This window comes from Sarcophilus harrisii, chromosome 3 (genome assembly GCF_902635505.1).
Source record: "Sarcophilus harrisii chromosome 3, mSarHar1.11, whole genome shotgun sequence".
NCBI lineage: Eukaryota > Metazoa > Chordata > Mammalia > Dasyuromorphia > Dasyuridae > Sarcophilus > Sarcophilus harrisii.
The window spans coordinates 323,355,401-323,375,883 of record NC_045428.1 but is presented as its reverse complement, the minus strand read 5'-3'; the positions used below and the strand labels follow the sequence as shown (position 1 = coordinate 323,375,883).

Genomic DNA, 20,483 nt, shown 5'->3' with positions numbered 1-20,483 from the left:
AGTTGATCATGGAATAGATTGTTCAAGGATAAAACAGTCAACAAATATAGCAACCTAGTCTTTGACAAACCCAAAAGATCCCAGCTTTGGGATAAGAACTTACGTTTGAAATTGCTGGAAAAATTGGAAACTATATGGCAGAAACTAGGCATTGATCCAACTTTAACCGACACCAAGATAAAGGTCAAAATGGGTTCATGAACTATGCAAAAAATGAAATATTAATAAATAGAGAAACATGGGATAGTTACTCTCAGACTGTGGAAGGAAGGTCTTTATGAAAGAGAACTAGAGATCATTACTATCACAAAATAGAAAATTTGATTATACCAACTGAAAATTTTGTACAAACAAACAAGCAGACAAGATTAGAAGGGAAGCAATAAACTGGGAAAATATTTTACAGTCAAGTTCTGATAAAGGCCTCATTTCCAAAATATATAGAGAATTAACCTAATTTATTAAAAATCAACCATTCTCAATTGAAAATGGTCAAGGATATGAACAGAAATTTTAGTTGAAGAAATTGAAACCATTTCTAGTCATATGAAAAGATTCCAAGTCATTATTAATCGAAAATGCAAATTAAGAAACTCTAGATCACTACACACCTGTAATTATTGGCTAAGATGACAAGAAAAAATATGATTGTTGGAGGGGATGGGAAAACTGGGACATTGATGCATTGTTGGTGGAGTTGTGAAAATCCAACCATTTTGGAAGGTTTAACTATGCTCAAAAAGTTATCAAACGTGCATACCCTTTGATCAGCAATGTTACTACTGGGATTATATCCAAAGAGATTATAAAGAAGGGAAGGACCTGTATTTGCCAATGTTTGTAGCCTTTTGTAGTGGTAAAACTGGAAACTGAATGGATGCCCAATTGTTGAGAGGTTGAATAATGTGGTATATGAAAATTATGGAATATTACTGTTCTGTGAAATGACCAAGGTAATTTCAGAAAGGCCTGGAGACTTACACGAACTGATGCTGAGTGAAATGAGCAGGACCAGGAGTCATTATATACTTCAACAACAATACTATATGGATGACCAGTTCTGATGGATCAAGGCCCTTCTCAGCAACGGAATCAACCTCATTTCTAATGGAGCAGTAATGAAGAACAGCTATCCGAAAAGAACTTTCTGGGATGACTAAAACCATTACATTGAATTCCCAATCCCATATTTATGCCACCGCATTTTGATTTCTCCACAAGCAATTGTACAACATTTCGAGTCTACTTTTCTCCAAAATAACGTTTTGGTCAGGAATTTATTGTGTATCTAATTTATATTTAATATATTTAACATCTGCTGGTCGTCCTGCCATCTGGGGAGGGTGGGGTAGAGGTAGAATTGGAACAAGAGGTTTGGCAACGTAATGAAAGTTACCATGTATATATCCTGTAATAAAAGGCTATAATAAAAAAACTGTTCCCGGGCCTCTTGTTCCAATTTTTCACCTCTTGCCTCCCACCCCCTCCCCCAGATGGCAGGGTGACCAGTAGATGTTAAGATATATATATAAACTTCAACAACAATACTATATAATGATCAATTCTGATGGACCTGGCCATCTTGAATAAAGATGACCAAATCAGTTCTAATGATCAGTAAATGAACTCAACAGCTACACCCAGGAAAGAACTGGGAGATGACTAAGAACCAGACATTTGAATCCAGTCCCTATATTTTGCCCACCTGCATTTTGATTTCCTTATAGGCTAACTGTACAATATTTGAGTCCAATTTTTTACAGCAAAAATGTTTGATGTGTATACTTATTTTGTATGTAATTTTACCTAAATATTTACATGTATTGATATCCGCCATCTAGGGAGGGGTGGGGGAGGAGAGGAAAAATTGGAACAAAAGGTTTGGCAATTGTCATTGCTGTAAAATTACCCATGCATATAACTTGTAAATAAAAAGCTATTAAAAGAAAAAAATAAAATAAAATAAATAAAAAAAAGAATTGCTACAAACATGTTTACACATATATAGACCCAGAAGAGACACTGCTGAACCAAAAGGTATGCCAGTTGATAGTCCCTTAGGCATATGAACTCAGATTTTTCTGACATCAAGCTCAGGCCTCTGTCTCCCAAATCACTAGCTGCCATTATTATCAATTTTTAGGAGACAGAGCTAGTTTTCATGATCAATTTTCAGATATAGATCCAGTAGTGGTATTGCTGGATCAAATGCTATGCATAGTTTTATAGTCCTTTGCACATAGTTCCAAATTGCTATCCAGAATGACCAGATCAGTTCACTACTCCCATCAACAATGTTAGTTAGTCACTATTGATTAAAAATCAAGTTAATCACTATTGATTAGAAAAATGCAAATTAAAACCATTCTGAGATATTACCATCAGGCTAAGATGATAGGAAAGGATAATGATAAATATTGAATGGGATATGGGAAAACTGGGACACTAATACTTTATTGGTGGAGTTGTGAAATGATCCAACAATCTGGAACTATGCCCAAAGGGCTATAAAACTGTGCAAACCCCTTTATTACCAAGCAATGCCTTTACTGAGTCTATCACAAGGGAATCATAAAGGAATGGAAAGGACCCACATGTGGAAAATTTGTGTGTAGCAGCCCTTTTTGTGGTAGCAAAGAACTGGAAAAAGAGTAGATGCCACTCAACTGGGGAATGGCTGAACATGTTATAGTACATGAAGGTAATGGAACAGTATTGTTCTATAAAAATGATGAACAAGCTGATTATAGAAAGTCCTGGAGGGATTTACATGAATTGATGCTGAGCAAAACAAGTACAACCAGAAATACATTGTACATAATAACAGCATGAATACAGGATGATCAAATATGAAAGACTTTGTTCTTCTCAGTAGTTCAGATATCCAAAGCAATCCCAATAGATTTTGGACAGAAAATGCCATCGGCATCCAGAAAAAGAACTAAAGAGATCGAATGTAAATCAAAACATGCTATGTTTACTTCTTTTTTCTGTTTTATTTTTATATCTCCCATGGTTTTTTTCCCGTTTGCTCTGATTTTTCTCTCCCAACATGATTCAGAAAGTAATGTGCATTAAAAATAAATACAATTACCAAGAAAAAAAGAAGTAAAAGTAAGAATAATTGAACTACCTAAAAGTTATTATCAAAAATAAATCTTGATACAAAAATATAAGAAAAAGGAAAATAAAGAAAAATTTCTTGAAATATTAAAACCAGTGGGTAAAGTAGAAATAGAACAAGAACCACTAATGTATACCTGAAAGAGGTCTGATAAGGAAAATCTACAGAAATATGATAGCCAAATTCCAAAATCCCCAAATTAAGGAGAAAATATTAGAAGCAACAAGAAGAAGGGGGGAAAAAAATCAAATATAGAAGAGAATCACAGAAGACCTAGAAGGATTCACAATACTATACATAGAAAAGTTAAAAACTAGGATTGCAACCAAAAATATAATACACAGCAAAATTAAGCATAATCATGAAATAATGGGCATTCAATGAATTATTAAAATTTAGACCTGGTTTTTTAATAGAACATTTGACGTATAAGATCCAACAGAAATAATAAGGTAAACATCAAAAACTAAATAAAGTTAAACATCAAGTGCCTCAATAAGGACAAACTGATTATCTTTTATATGTGGAAATATAAACCATATTTCTAAGATTGTCATTATTAATTAGATAATTTGAAAGATATATTTTGGAAGAGCTTAGTATGATATGTCTCTAAAGATCAAAGTTATAGGAAAAAGTAAAAAGAATAATTATGCTATATCAATAAAGTATGAGAGGAAGAACTGAGAAATTAAATGAGGTAGGAGGGTTGGTAATTCTGGAACCCTACTCTTGTTTGCAAATGGGGTAAAGGGAGCAATTACATATATGGAATCAGGATAGATTATGTAATAGACAAAAAATATACATAATAATAATGATCAGGAGTAGAATTTCTTTGAAAAAAGCAGGGGTAGTAATAATAATCACTGATGGCGAAGATAAAGCTAAAATATGAGAAATATATGTCAGCCATATTAATCAATATTGTTTTAGATTATTTAAATTTAGACTATTTAAAATAACTAAAAGCATAAGGTTAGAATATTGCTGTTGTACAGGAAGTGATGATTTTGTTGATTTTGAAAAAAAAATAATTATAAAGGATGATGTTATCCACCTTCAGAGAAACAGAAGATAAACAAATGTTGCATATGGTCTTACATAGATGTATGTAAGTATATATATGTGTGTATATATATATATATATATATATATATACTTTTATACTAATATATATTTTATATACTAATAAGTATATACTAATATATATTTATATATATAATATATATAATTATATATATATATAATATAAAATATACTAAGTATATACTAATATATAGTTTATTAAGATATATGTATATATACATATATATCTTAATAAAATCTGTGCATATGCATAGAGTAATAATTTATCTTACATATATATACAATACAATAATTTGTACATATAATATTTATATAAAGTTTATATAAAGTAAAATATAAAGTATATTTATATAAAATATATAGAGAGATTATATATGTGTATAAGCATGTATATATATGTTTGTATATATTTATGTACACATCCATGCACACATATATTCATAATTAATTGCAGTTTTCATGGGGGAAAAGCAGGGAGGAAAAGGGGAAAAAAGAATAAAATAAAAAGTACAAGAGCAGAGAACAAAGAAATCCTACAAGGAAGCAAAGAAAAGATTGACAGCTTTGAAAATAATATATAGTATTTATTATACAGACTTTTTTGAAATGGAAATTTGTGTCATATTTTGAATAATCACTTATGTTTTGCTGTGCACATATGTTTTTCTTTTTTTTAATTTTAAATAAATATTTTAAAATTTATTTTATTAAAAACACAGAATAGGAAAAAAAGAAAAACAGAAAAATTGTCATGTACCCAGAAGAACAAAATATGTTTAAAAGATACATTTTTTAAAATGAGCAAAAAAACTGAAAAAAAAAAATCTGACCACAAAAAATTACTATTGTGACAAGGAAATTCAGAATACACACTCAGAAGACAACAAAGTCAAAATTCCTGCATCTGAAACCTGTAAGAGAAAAGTATGAATTGTTCTCAAGTCATAGAAGAACTAAAAAAAAAAAAAAAATAGAAAATTTAGTGTGAGTTGTAAAGGAAAAAAATTGAAAGATAAAACAGAGTGATGCAAGAAAATCATGGAATTGTATACTTATTGTGTATCTAATTTATACTTTAATATATTTAACTCTACTGGTCATCCTGCCATCTGGGGGAGTGGTGGGAGGAAGGAGGGGAAAAATTGGAACAAGAGGTTTGGCAATTGTCAGTGCTGTAAAGTTACCCATACATATAACCTGTAAATAAAAGGCTATTAAAATATAAAAAAAGAAAAATTAAAGAAAAAGAAAATCATGAAATAAGAGCAATAGATAGGTAAAGGAGGCATAAAAATACTGAAGAAAATGTTTCAAAATAGAATGGGTTAAATGGTGAAAGAGGCACACAAATAAAATGAAGAGAAGAATGACTTGAAAAGAGGAATTGTCTAAATGGAAAAAAGATATACTAAAATTTACTGAAAAGAATTTCTTAAAAGTTAGAAGTGGAAGCTAATAACTTTCTGAGAAATCAAGAAACAATCAAACAAAATCAAAAGAATGAAAAGATAGAACAAAAGGTAAAAGTTCTCATTGGAAAACAACTGACCTGGAAAATAGATTCAAAAGAGATCATTTAAGAACTACATGGAAATTATGATAAAAAAAATGAGCCTAAAGATCCCAGAATCACAATAAATTTCTTTTCCACAAGGCTCTGGGGAAAAGTTACTGTGTTTTGGAATGATATATTTAAGGCCTAAATACACCTAAATATTATATGTTAATACTTTGAAATCACAAAATTTAAAACTTCAATCCATTGATTCGTCAAAAAAAAAAAAAATCAAACATCCCATCCCTTGGTGGTTCCTTTCTTTAATATCTAAAAACAATAATAACAACCACCACAATAAAACTCTAAAATATGGCAGGCTGTTTGGATCCATTTAAAAAGCAATAAATAGCCCCATCTTTCCTGCAGACTAGAACAAAATACTAACTTGTTAAGCTCAGCAAACCTTTCTAGGATTTTTGAATTTTCTGTCATATATACACTTTTTTTTCTTGGAAAAGTTGTTTAGTTTTTGACATACAGGGAATTCTATCAGTCATATCTTGTCTCCTATCTCTGTGCCTTTCAAGAAGCTAGTTCCCCCTAAACTTGAATCATCTTTGCACTACATCTCTAGCTCACAGAGTTCATACTTTTCTTCCCAGCTTAACTCAAATACCTTTTCTTTATACCTATCAGTTAATAACAACCTTCCTTCACATATTACTTTGTATTTCCTCCATATTTAAGTTTTAAATTCATATTATAAACTCCAACAGAATGTAAACTACTTTTGTAATGTCATGATATGGTTCCTGTTTTTTGATCCTCAATGCCTAGTATAGTGCCTAGCAATTAGTATGTACTTAATAAATCCTTTTTGAATAAATAAATTGAAATGTTAGAGCTGTTGTGCTATCCTGAACTATTATGAAAAATTCTTTTCTAATTTTCTTGAAATATAGTTCTTTGTGCTTAAAAAAAGAGAAGTATATAACCTGAACATAAATGATAGTAGTGTACCTGCTCCAAAATAAGTTAACAAACAATTATTGCTTACTATTTGCCATTTTGAGAAGTTTATGTTCCAGTTGCAGCTGTTCCATAAAATACAGATCAAGTAGGAACTCACTAATGACAAAAGGAAGGCACAGGTTAAAGGGAGAAGAAAGCTATGTCCCAGTGGAAGATTTTGTAGAGTAAAAGAATAGGGTGTCTGGTCCCTTTATCAAAATGGAAGTTTAGAGAGAAACTTAATACTGAGATAAGGGGCACCAATGGCAAAGCTCTTGGTTTGAAAGAGACGTATTTATTTAAAATTTAATGTTTTATATACTGTTATTTCCCATTTCCCCTATTTGATTTAACAATTAGATGATACCTCAGTGTAGCATTTGATTTTAAGAATTTACTCCAACTAAGATTCTATGAGATATCAAATTTGCCTTCTTTCCTACCCAAACTGCAGATTAAACTATAGATGCTAGCTAAGTTTGCATCAGGAAATAATATCAAAAGGAAGATAATCAGTAGAGAGTGTTCTTATCTTTTTTATTCCTTCTTCCTTTTCAAACTTTTCAATTATTCTTGATTCACTAGCAAAAGTTGACAGTGTCTCTCATAAATGTGCTATCTAGATTTTATCTCATTTATTAAATGAGATAAATGAGATATTATTAAATGAGATAATTTGTAAGGCAAAAAAAAAGGAATGAAAGGAGAAGGAAATAATCATTTTTATATTGCCTACTGTGCGTCAGGCACTATGCTAAATAATTTTAAAAAATTTATCTCCTTTGATCTTCACAACAATTCTTGGAGGTAAATACTATTTTAACTACATTTTATAGTTGAGGATACCAAGGATATATGACTTATCCAAGGTCACATAGTTGTTAAGTATCTGAGAATATGTTTGAAGTCAGATCTTCCTAAAATCCACATATGAAGCTTTATCTAATTCTCTACCAGTTGTCTCAATACAGGATATTCTTCAGGGAAAAAATTCCCTTTACTACAGCTGACTTGTACTTTCTAAGCAACTTGTAATTATAGGGAGATGATTGGAATATTGAGAGATTATATGACTTGCCTACAGAACAATAATCAAAATGTTTCAGGGACAGGACTTGAACTGAGATCTTCCTAACCTTGTGTGCCTGGCCTATCCATCCTATAAAAAAAATACTAATTAATAAAAGTGATAATTATTATTGTTAATGTTATTATAACAATTTTCACTCTCTAGTATATAGTTTTCATTTTATTTTATGCATTTGTTTTAAACAACCTAGTTAATTGGTTGTTCTTAATTAAAATGAGTGAGTTCCTGAAGGAAACTCATATTCTACAATACTATGAACAATAAAATAATGAGCCTGAAGAAAATCCTCACTGGATTCAACCTTGTTCTATTATGACCAAACATCTTAAGATATTCTAAGATTTGGTCAACAAGAAATGAAGAGCCATCACTATTCAGTTCCTCAGATAGAGGGAAAGAGATTAAAAAAATAAAAATAAATGAATATAGTATATAAAAAGGTTAAGAGTAGGGGAAGTCATTATAGAGCTTTGGGGAAGGGAGGAAGTTACTATATATTAGATTCACTACCCTGTCTGAAAGTCTAATTCATGTTTAATTTTTCAAATAGATAGTGACTTGTTGAAGTACTATGATGTGTGACAGAATTTTACATATGACTTTACATATGACATATGACTACATATCATAGCTAAGGAAAAAAAATATAAAGCGGTCTAGAGTTTGAATATAGTTTTACTAATGGTGAAATTTCAGACTAGAAAAATATTCCTTGAATGAAGGGCCAGTATTTAAATCATTTAACTCTTAAAGCACAGAAACACTGGACAATTTAGATAATAAGTATTGATGATGGGGAGAAATATGGAAGTGCATTTTCATCAATAAAATTAAATGCCCAGATTTCTTCACTGGATATGCTAAAGTGATTTTTAACTCACCATTTTGCACAAACACAGAAAAGGGGTAAACAAAAAAATTTTCTAACTGTGCTTCATGTTGCAGGTAGCCTAGGACTAGATGCAGAGGTCTCCAAAGCAAACACTATTGGATTTGTTGGATGCCTGTCATCAGTCCAATATAACCACATAGCACCATTGAAGGCAGCCCTGCGCCATCCCAGCATTGCACCTGTCATCGTAAAAGGCGTTTTGGCAGAGGCTAATTGCAGATCTGTAATGGAAGAAGATGTAAACACAGTGACAACAATATACTCTTCATCAGGTATGTCTCAGTAGAGGAAAAAAAACAGATCTAAGATTCACAGTCTTTATTTTTTTCTTGCATGGTATTTATAATTTTTTATACAACTTAGATCATAAAATCACTGATTTAAAGGGGAAAAAATAAGATTAGAAATCACCTAGCTTGATACAGAGTATTACATACAGAGTAACTTGACTGAAGTGACTTAAGATTCATCTACAGCAAAATATCAACTTAGGTCCTTTGATTCTAAATCTTGAGTTCTTTCTCCTTTAATTCACTATCTCAACACATTTCTATATAATGACTGATGCTCTGATGATGAAATAAAACTAAGAAAAGATTAAATTGTATTCAAAATATTGTTTCAAGAGTACTAGTAGGAGGGTAGGTGGAGAGATCAGAATCAGAAAGACATGATGTTCAGGTTGCACTTCTGGTACATAGTAGTTGTATCATCCTAAGTAGTCATTTAGCATCACATTTCCCAGGCAGCTCTCTAAGATTTTGAGAGAAGAGGCCACGTTGAATCAATAGAGATTTCTCAGCAGGATCTCTTAATACTGATGTAATCATAAGCCTGGTTTTAAAAAGTGCACCTGTTTCAAAAAGATGCAATTGATATAACTCCAAGACCATTAAAAATACTTTGAAGTGATTAAGAAATAAACCTGTTGTCTGGACACTTCATTTCCTATTTTTCAAATGGCAACAAACAATATTTTGTATCCTAAGTGTCTAGGTATCTTTGATTACAAACCATTTAAGGCATATACACAAGTCCTTAATACATTTGAGATACAAAGATAAAGAAGCCCTGAATTATGAGTCTGGCTCTCTCATTAAACTGATGGAGTTGATGGAGTGAAATCCAAATATAAATATAAATATCAAATATTATATAGCACATTGTAATTATCAGATTCCAACTTTTCATAGAGTGAAAATAACAGAAATGGATAAATAGAATTATTTTCCTCTAGCCATCTACCCTCAGGGATGTCACAACTAACCCTGGAGAATCTGATCTATTTTGTAAACTTTCAGACTAATCAGTTCCTCATTTTAATTTATATTTGTTTTTTCAGAGATAACTAGAATACTTTTAAAATTTATTTGAGAAAATACTTATTTTGTTCTCACTCTTCAACTTAAATTGAGATATCATATTTGTCAGATAGCAATTCAATTTTAAAGTCAAGATGTTTGGGGATTAAGTTGTCATTTGTCCTTCATTCTCAAAGAGAACATAACATCAGGGAGATGATGTCATGACATGTAACTGAATTGGAATTAAGTGAGGGAAGGCTGTGCAAAGTCATCTGCCTCAGTTTTCCCTCCAGAGCCGTCTGGGTCTAGCAGGAAGATATAGATCAGGACAACTAGAAATGGCACTCTGACACATGCTAGCCTTATGAGAGTAGTCATTTAATTTCTCAGTTTCACCAGATATTTCTCCAAGAATCTGGAGTTGCCTGAACATTACTGACCTGCAATTGTATATAGGAGTATCCTCACCAAAGTTCTCTTCAATAATTAAATTCCCTAACTAGGGAAAGGGGCATGAGTGGAAAATCCATTTACAATATGAAATTAATAGAACTGTGATACAATAGAACATCTATATGATTAAAATTAAAAATTCATTGTTTATTAAATATTATATACCAAATACTGTACTAGATATTTGAGATACAAACACAAAGAAGCCCTGAATTATGAGTCTGGCTCTCTCATTAAACTACTTTGTGACTTTGGACAAATAATTTCATCTTTCTAGGCCTCAGGTCCCTGATTTGTTAAGTCATGATAATCACACATGCCCTACTCATGTTATAAAGATATTGTGAGATCACCCTGATCTCTTCCCTCTTTCTTGATCTCCTTACATTCAGTCAGATGCCAAATCTTGTCAATTTTCATCTGCATCTGATATTTACAACTTATAGATCTATTTTATTCACATAGTAGCATCCTTTTTACCTAATAAAGCAACTCATTTCTTCACAAATGGAATGGTTCAAACTAACAAATATTTCCTCACATAAATTTTAAAACTTTCATTCTTTTTTCTCTGAGTAAACTTCTATAACTAATATTGTGGCATTGTTAAGTTTGACTTGCAGACTCATCAGGGTTAGCTATAACATGCCAAAACACAGAAGATATAGACTGATGAGAACATTTCTATATAATCTATAGGGATATTATTTTTAATAACAATAATAAAATATATATTTATATAAATTTATATAAATAAATACATATAAAATATTATTGTTTTATAATAATATATATTATAATAAAATAAAAATAATAATAAATGACTCTAGCTTTGACCACTATAATAGTCCTCATTTAGTGTTCTTGCATCTGATATCACCATTTTTTCATTCATCTTTACAATCCAAAGCTCTATTTTCCTCACTTGTTCAAAAGTCTTAATTTTGCAACCCCTAACCCTATTGCCAATAAAGCCATACTGCTTAATCTAGTATTTAAGAACCTACATAGAGTACCTCTCATTTACCTTTTTGAATTCATTTTATACTGATCTATTTTAATATCTCTACATTCCTATGTTCTTACCATTCCCCAAGCTCAATGATAAATTTCCATTCTATATGTATTTCTACAAGTCATGCTAAAAATACTGTGTCTAGGTAGGATTTAACTTTATGTCTTCTTAACCACAAAGACAACTGTGTCATACTGTCCTTTAGTCACTATCATTACTAGTTAAAATTTAAATATGATATACATTCCTACGATACAAGCTGGAAAAAATGTCTTACTGTAGAGGGACTACAGAAAATAGTTGCCTCTTAATAATATATACCCATGATGTCATGCCAAACATATTATGTTAATGTGTAACACATAGAAATAAGCATATAGTTTATTCTTTGTCAATCAAGCAATATCAATTTATTGAATGCCTTTTATGTGTCAGTGACCACAGTAAGTCCTAACAGTATAGGTGCACGAACCCTTCTCACAAGAGGTCTAAAGTCTGTTTTGGGAGATAGTGAAGACATACATATGAAGACATAACATGATTATAAAGTAAATAAATACGAGACAAAATCAGTGGACTTTCTAGAAAGTGACTTGTAATTGGGAAAATAAAGAAAGGTCTTATACAGAAAGCAGTCTAGGAGCTGTGTCGTAAAATGAAATGATAGATTCTTTGAATTAGTGAGGGTCAATAAGGAATTCAACATAATATTACAGTTCTGAATCTGGGATATGGGAAAAATGGGAGTGACTTCAACACATTTAAGGGAGATTTGAAGAGAGAAGGTTCTGGTGATAATGATATAGAGTTAAAGTTTGTATATTAAATTTGAGATGTCTCCAGGTTACTGAAAAGCCTCTAGGTGTTTCAGTGGATAGATCACTTGGCCTCAAGTCAGGAAGATGAGTTCAAATGTGTTCTGAAACTATTAGTTTTTACCATTAGACTGCAGGCAAATCACTTAATTTCTATTCAGCTTCCTTATTTATTAAATGGGGATAGTAATAATACTTGCATCTCAGGGATGTTGTGAGGATTAAATGAGATAATGTTTGAAAAGTTTCAGGTGGAATACCTGGAATGTAATAAAGGCAACATAAATGTAAGCTATTATTGTCTAGTTAGGAATGCAACCATTGGTAGTGCGAAGCTGACGCTCAGGGGAGAAAGTTGGATTGGAAACACATTCACACATTTGAGTCTATATGTCTATACATAAACATATTCCCTCATTCACTATCTCCACTTATTATTCTCTTCTCTCTTACCCCTTCTCAATAGACATTCAACTCTTATCAGTGAACTGAAATTTTTCATACTATCCATATTCATTGCTATGGCATAATCCATATAGAATCCCATAACTTAAATTATATGCCTAAATTCTGTCCTAGACCTCTATTTTTCTATACGCTCTTCAAAATCCAATCAGTTCCCATTAGTGTAAAAGTAATTTCTGTCACATGATACATATTTGGATGTATATAACATTAATCTATGCAGATAACTCCCCCACATATAAATATAGACTTTAAATGAGCATACAATTTTTACTGAAAATATCAAAATAGTATTTATCAAAATTAGTTATTGTGTGGAGGATAAAATGGAAGATGATACCAAACATTTTGAACTTAAGAGATTTGGAAAAAGGGAGTTCCTGTTGAAAGCCTTAAATTTATTGATAGAGTAAAAGGAAAGATCCTTAATTGAGAGTAGTAGAAGAAGCTTGAGAGAATAAATGAAATAGTTTTTGTAGAGAGTGAAATTAAGAATCAATTAAGGAAAAATAAAAGGACTTCCTTGCTGACATGAAGGTCTGGTTGAGATTTGATAATGTGAATTTGTAATGGAGTCTCTCCTTAGCATATAAATGATTTCCATCTTTATGAAACACATTTACTAAAAGCTAACTATTTTCTAATCACTGTGTTAAGAAAGAACAATACATATTCTGAGAGTTTCTAACCATTAGGAATTTAAATTATAATGGTAGAGAGATATTAATCCTAAGAAGGAGGCATTACATTATATTGTGTGTTTGTGTGTGTGCCTACAAATACTATGTGTCATTATCACCATTTCAACTATGAGAAAACTGAGGTTGATTAATATTAATATCACTTTGTTGTTGGTAAAATGTATGTTCCATCCGTATAATATAAAGAGAACTAGGTTAAGGTGTCAATAACCTTGATACGAACTTATGGTAGACTACAGAGAAGAGTTGTAGAAGATGCAGAGGAATAGATGGGTTATCATCTATATAGCTATATCTTTGAAGACTATAACTACATAAAATCACAAATAAATCTATTGGTTTATTGGAAGTCATAGTGCCATTGGTGTATTAGTGCAGAGCACAGTACCTGTCACATAATAAATGTTGTTGATCAATTGGGGTATAAAAGTGTAATCTTTAAGTGACATATGTAATCTATATTGGAATGAGGATAGTACTTTTGATTTCATTAATATAGGCATATCATATGCTAAAAAAAGATCTTGCCTCCTCTGGAACTTAAAATCTAAGCAAGTTGTCTAGAATACTGATAGTTAAGCCATTTGCCAACACTCTTGTTACATAGTTTAAGTAATACAATGACTTACTTGCAAATGAGAGAGAATACCTACATATTTCAAGCTAGAGTCAACATAATATATGTGTGTGTATACACACACATTTATGTATATATACATATATATATATATATATATATATATGTATATGTATAGGCAAACATATACATATATATAATATATAATCACTTAAAATTATCCATTACTGTTTAGGTAAAATTTCTGGGTCTTACCCAATGAATTTATATGCAAGGTATAAAGTCTATGATAATTTATATTCATCCAGTTGGATTGAGAACTACTGAGAGTTGCATTCTTAAAGAGCTTAAAAGAAGGGGGATTTAGAAGATAGTTTGTCTTTAGTTCCTAGTTCTGATGAGAATGGAGGGGTTTCATAAATGCAATTGTTTACTCCAAATAGTCATAGGATGTGGTCATTGACTTCAGTGTCATAACTTTTCGTTAAGCTTCAGTAACCATGTAATAGCAGTTCTGCCTTGACTCTCTAAGTATCAAAGAAGCCATTGGCCTTGAATTTATTATTTGGATTAATGTCACCCCAACCCATTCTATTACTACTTTGACATGAATTAAGAATGAAATCTAACAGCTAGCTTCAGTGGTTGGCAGGGTACTGAGTGTCATAGGAGTCTCGTAGAAAGAAGGTACACTCAAGAGTCAGCTGGGCAGATTTCTAACTTCATTTTCACCACGAACAAGTTATTTGGTTACATGCATATCTGTAGACCTTGGTAAAATCATCAATATATCTAATACTTCAATTTCCTGCCAGATTAAATGTAATAATTCTTCCTTTTTATCTCAAATAGTTTATATAAAAAATAAAATTAATAAGAGGGAAAAGAAAGGAACTGTGATATGAACAAATGGTACTAAAATTAACTATTTACCCCTAAGCCTTTTCTTCTTGAAGCAATGAAAATATAGTTTCCTTTGAATCCCCTACATTCCTAAGGACTGGGGAAAATATTCAAATTATGTACACTATACCTGGCCTATATTGATGACATTAGATAATTAGATCTTGTCTTCTGATGAAGAGTTTTCCAATTTTTGAATGAAAATGTTTAGTTTTCAATAAATTTGTAACTTCTTTGACATAGAACTTTTGCCTAAGGACTGCACTTGTCCTACTTTCTCTGACTGGTTTCTGCTAGTTTTTCCATAGCAGGTACTGGAAGCTTTTTGAGATCAGCAATAAGGGACTATCCACTATGTTCCTCTTGGCTAAGTAAAAGTTAATCAGTATCCATTATTAGTCAGCAGGAAGTTATGTCTTTCCTTAAAGCAGGAATTTCTTTAACACTAAAATAATATGACAATGTTTCTATCCTTCTCCATATTTCACCTAATTTCTCTTAAAATGAGCAGCTTGTAACAGGGCATAATTAATATATTGGTAGAGTGGTCTACCTACTACTTCTGAGCAGAGAATGATGGAGAACTGAGAGAATTATTAAAAGAAATGAAATTACTTGAGTTCCTTTTTTTGTAAGTAAAAGCTAAGCAGAACCAACTTGGGCATATACATCTGGACAAGTCAGGTTTTGTTGGTTAGAATTATAGAATTTTAGAGTTGGAGGAATCCATTAAAGTAAATCGAGTCTAATTCTCTTTATTTTTCTGAGATCCATTAAGGGTATAGTTATGTCACTGGGTAACAAAGTCATACAATGAATTTATTGTAGAGCTGAAAACAAATAAAAAAATGTGAAGTGCTCATTCTACTATGATATAGCTTTCAATTGTTATTAATTTTCTTCCCAGACATTCCTTTTAAGCTAAAACAATTGATTGATAGATTTATTACTTCATTTATACATTTGTTCATTTATTGTATATAAAATTCATTCATGCATCTCTTTATCCATTTATTCATTTATTTATGTATTATTTGGGAGATGGAGGTGACAGTGGTGGTAAGAATAATGCAGTGATATAGAAGAAGAAACAAAAAAGATGACAGGAGACAAAGTTGATTCCTTTTCTCTTTTTCATCCAATAAGTCACATATGCCCTTAGGTGTATTACTTAATCTCTATGACCTTCATAGAACTCATTTTTAAATGAGGACAGTTAAGTTTTATTTTCCTAAAAAGGGGTAGTAAAAGCTGATTAATTCCAGATGATTTTTTGAGTTCTCGTCTATTTCTAAGATCTCATATTCTTTAATTTTATATGTATTCCATTTGATTCCTTCTCAATGAACAGGGAGGAGAGAGAAATAATGATCAAAAGCTATCTTGACCAATTTTTTAAAATGAGTTTGTAAAGCTGAATTGGAATCATGAGACAGAAAAAATGACTAAACATCTAAATCTTCAGGAAAGTCTCTGTGAAGGAAGTGGATATCATTTGAAAAAGCAATAAAATAATAAAGATGTGGTCTAACTCTTATGATTTAAATATAGGGAAAATAAGTATTGGGGGGACATGAGAAAACAGATATATTATCATATATTTTGTTGAACTTCAAGTGACTAATAACTCTGGATTTTCATTTGAAATTAAATAAGAAAAATTACCAAATTATCCATACTTTTCAACCAAACCACATGCTGGGATGAAGTCAAAGAAATAAATAAAGTCCTGATATGTACTATAATCTACATTGTAACCCTCTTAAAGCACATGCCAACTGACTTTTTGTTGACTCAAAATAATGGGAATTTCACTACAAAAAATTTCACTACAAAAAAAAAAAAAAAAAAGAATATGAGCCAAAACAAAAAAAAAATTTAAAAATTGCCCTAACAAGAGGGCAATGTACTTAATAATGATAATGATGAAATTGAATAAAGTTAAACATCTTTTAGTGGGAAACAAACAAAAACAAATTGTGAAGGTTCTGGAGAAGGAACAACTAATCATATTTTCTCCATCCTGGCAGAGAGGTGGGGAACTTTAGCACAAAATAGACTATATAATATTATTGTATCAGATACTTTTTCTAATCATTTTTCATTCTATAGAAAGGAAGTTTCAATGGGGGTAGATGAGAGAGAGATAGTAAATAGCTATGTTATAAAGACAAAAATTACCATAAAATATATTTTAAAGAACATCATGTTAAGGTAACTTTAGTTTATTGTTTGACAGAAATTTGAAATGAACTTCAAGATTTTTATATTTTACCTAAATTTTAGCAAAACATTTAACAAAAGCTCTCTTCTGCTTCCTGTCAAAAAGATTAAAATATAGACTTAACAAAAGAATGATCAGGTAAATAGAAAATTGATTGAATGGCTAGATCCATTCAAAAAGAATAGTCTTTCGTAGCACCTCAGTGATTTCTGTTTGGTACTGTTCTGCCTGGCACATTTTATTAATGACACCAATAAAAGTATAAATGAGCGAGATAAGTAAATTTGCATATCACATAAAACTAAGAAAGATGCTTAACGTGCGGATGCTATGTTATGATCATGACATGATCAGGATCCCAAAATACTTTGATGGGATAAAACTTTGAGCTAAATATTATCTTTTAAAATTTAATGTGAGATAAAGTTACCTCATATCTCAAATATTTTAAAATTTATTTTCATAGCTATGATAGGAAAGATATAATTAGATAGCACTTCAGTTGAGAAATGACATTTTTAAAAATTACTGTGAATTTGGGGGCAACATTAAGAAAATATGTCTAGGGACTAGGTAAGTAATTACCTGGCTCTACACTAGTTAGTCTTGGTCTAGTATACTGTTTTCAAACCTATGGGCTGTATTTTAGGAATCCTTTAATAAGCTGAAAATTAGAACTCTTTTTCAAGAGAAGAGTAACTAGAACAATGTAAAGTCTCATCTCCATGGTATATGGAAAATGGTTGAGAAATTGGAGAAGAGAAAATTTAAGGCATTATATGGAAAACATTCAATGGAATGAACTTATAGAGAAGTAAATGTAAAGAGAAAGAATTAATGTAAATAATGTTTGGATCTTAAGAAAAGAGTTCCTAAAACAGAACTATTGGAAAGTAGAATGGGATAATTTAGCAGTTTAGTAGGTTTCCTTTTTCTAGTGTTATCTACACAAAAGTGGGAATGAACATTTGTCAGATAAATTGTAGAGAAAATTGACTTTCAAATATTTTGTCTATATTGACTCTGCTCTGAAATTTTGCCATTCTGTAATACTAGTTCACATAACACAAGTTCTGCTTTTGGTATTTCAGTCCTCATGAGATGAAAAATTGCAACAATTTAGGGGTTTTAGAATTAGCCTTCATTGTCTCAATTTTCTGTTTGGGTTTGTCAGACATTTGGCAGTTATTTAAATCCCCATTTTCACCTTTTTCCTGATAAAATTTGAGTAATATTAGCATGAAGAAAAAACTATACAAATTAATGTGATGTGTATATAACAGAAAGTAGTTTCAAGATTACTTGTTTGTCTGTCCTTTTGCTAAGCCTGAGAATAACAGGATCAAAGGTACATGCAAATCATTTAAAGGAGTTTGGAGATGCTGCAAGTATTCAAAATGAGGAATATGAATTTTTAAATATATTTGATGTATTGCAGATCCTTTTGGGAAGACAGATGAACGGGAACCCCTCACGAATGCAGTTAGGAGTGATTCAGCTGTCATTGGAGGTAATCCATTTCTCATCACTGAAAATAATGTACAACTAAATCAAGCAGATATCAAGGGATATAGATTTTGAAAGAAACCTTCACTTAGGTTTTAGTATATAATTTTTGAATAAACCCACAAGAGGCATAAGGACAAGAATTAGTAGGAAGTAGAGCATAGAGGCTAATTTTTTAATAATTACTTTCAATTTTGAAAGAACTTAATGTTCTTCTTTTGAATATACCGGTCTTTCCACATATGGAAGAATACCATGTGCACAGAAAGAATGATCAAAGAAACCCTTTTCCCATAGTATTAGCAAATCTATTTTTTAGCAAATTAGCAAATTTTCCCTATGCTTCATCATTCAGATGGTCACAGAGACAATAGCTGGTATCATAAAATAGGCATAGGCATCATAAAATCTCTTTTCTTTTCATCCAGTTGTCAATATTCCTAAGCAAAAAAAAAAAAAAAAAAAATGAAGTGAATGCATAAAGGTGCACACAAAAAAGGAACCATGTTAGAACAGACAGATGGGTGAAACTCCATTTCTCTTGGGTTTTCTTCAACCCAAGGGCTGTTGGTTAAATCTAACAGGCAGTACAAAGCCCATAAGATTTCAATTTCAAACCTAGCAGAACATATGGATAAAACTAAAAATGTACACCTGCTATCCAAATATTTATATTTATTTGTTTTCTTTTTTTCTTTATTTTTTCCTTTTTATTTCATTCTCACTTCCTCTCCATTTCTCCTCTCTTTTTTTCTGTCCTTGCTTTTATAATTATGGATGAATCTTAACTTCTCTTCTTCTCTTTCTTCTATTTTATTTCATCTATTACTTGGCATGCCTTGATTTTTTTCATGTAAGACTTATAAAATAAAATGACTTCATTATTTTCTTTCATATAAGATGACTTTTGGAAATGAAGTTCTTTTACATTATAGAATAATAATCCTGAAAATGGACCCCTGTCTTTAACTAGAATAGAATTACTGGTCGATGCCATATGAGTTTCTCCTGTTCTTAAAACTCTATTAGAGAGTGATCCATATCTCTTTCAGGAGGAATTCTTCCCTTTAACTGTAGTATAAATGGTCTTATTTGATTATTTTTCTTGTCTATTGGTTAAAGTTCATATCCCAATAGTGGAGTGGGAAAGATTAATTCATCTTTAAATTTGGAGTAAGATTCTTTGCTTGACTAAAGATAAATAGTAAAGTCACTAGTAAGCAATTTGTGTTTGATGTAACTCACCCCTAATCACGTGCATTTAAGTGATATCTTAGAAATTCTGATGCTGATATCTATATCTGCTTAAGTTAAAAAAGTGAATAAATAGAAATGAAACAGGCATCATGCAGTTTAAACATGTAAAATCTAGGTGGGATTAGGATATTACAATCTACTTTAACAAGAGAAAAATTTCCCAATTCTACCTCTCCCTTCCCCCTTCTTTTAGTGCAGTACTCTTTCTCATTCAAACATAATTGACTTATACCCATGCTTTTTATAAGATCCTTTTAACTGCCCTAATAATAAGAAAGTTCTTAGGAGTTGCATGCTTTATTTTCCTATACAGAAATGTAAATAGTTTGAACTTAATATTTCTCTTTCATATTTCTCTTTTTTGTTTGGTGAGAGTTTTATATTTGAAAGTCAAATTTTCCATTTAGCTTTAGTCTTTTCATAAGGAATGCTTATATAATGTTTCATTAAATATCCATTTCCCATTGAAGTATTACACTTACTTTTGCCTGATAGGTTATTCTTGATATTCTTGATGCCTATTCCAACTGTATTGTCATCTAGAATATCATACTCCAAG

The 20,483-nt window shown here is 31.0% G+C and overlaps 1 protein-coding gene across 1 annotated transcript in view; it reads left to right on the top strand.

Moving 5' to 3' along the window:
* The window catches only part of CNTNAP5 (contactin associated protein family member 5), an 876,250-nt gene that overhangs the window by 842,575 nt on the left and 13,192 nt on the right, over positions 1–20,483 (top strand). Inside the window, exons 22-23 of the mRNA XM_031959885.1 lie at positions 8,758–8,976; positions 18,600–18,671. Coding sequence (XP_031815745.1) covers positions 8,758–8,976; positions 18,600–18,671 — 291 coding nt within the window. The remainder of the gene's footprint in view (positions 1–8,757; positions 8,977–18,599; positions 18,672–20,483) is intronic.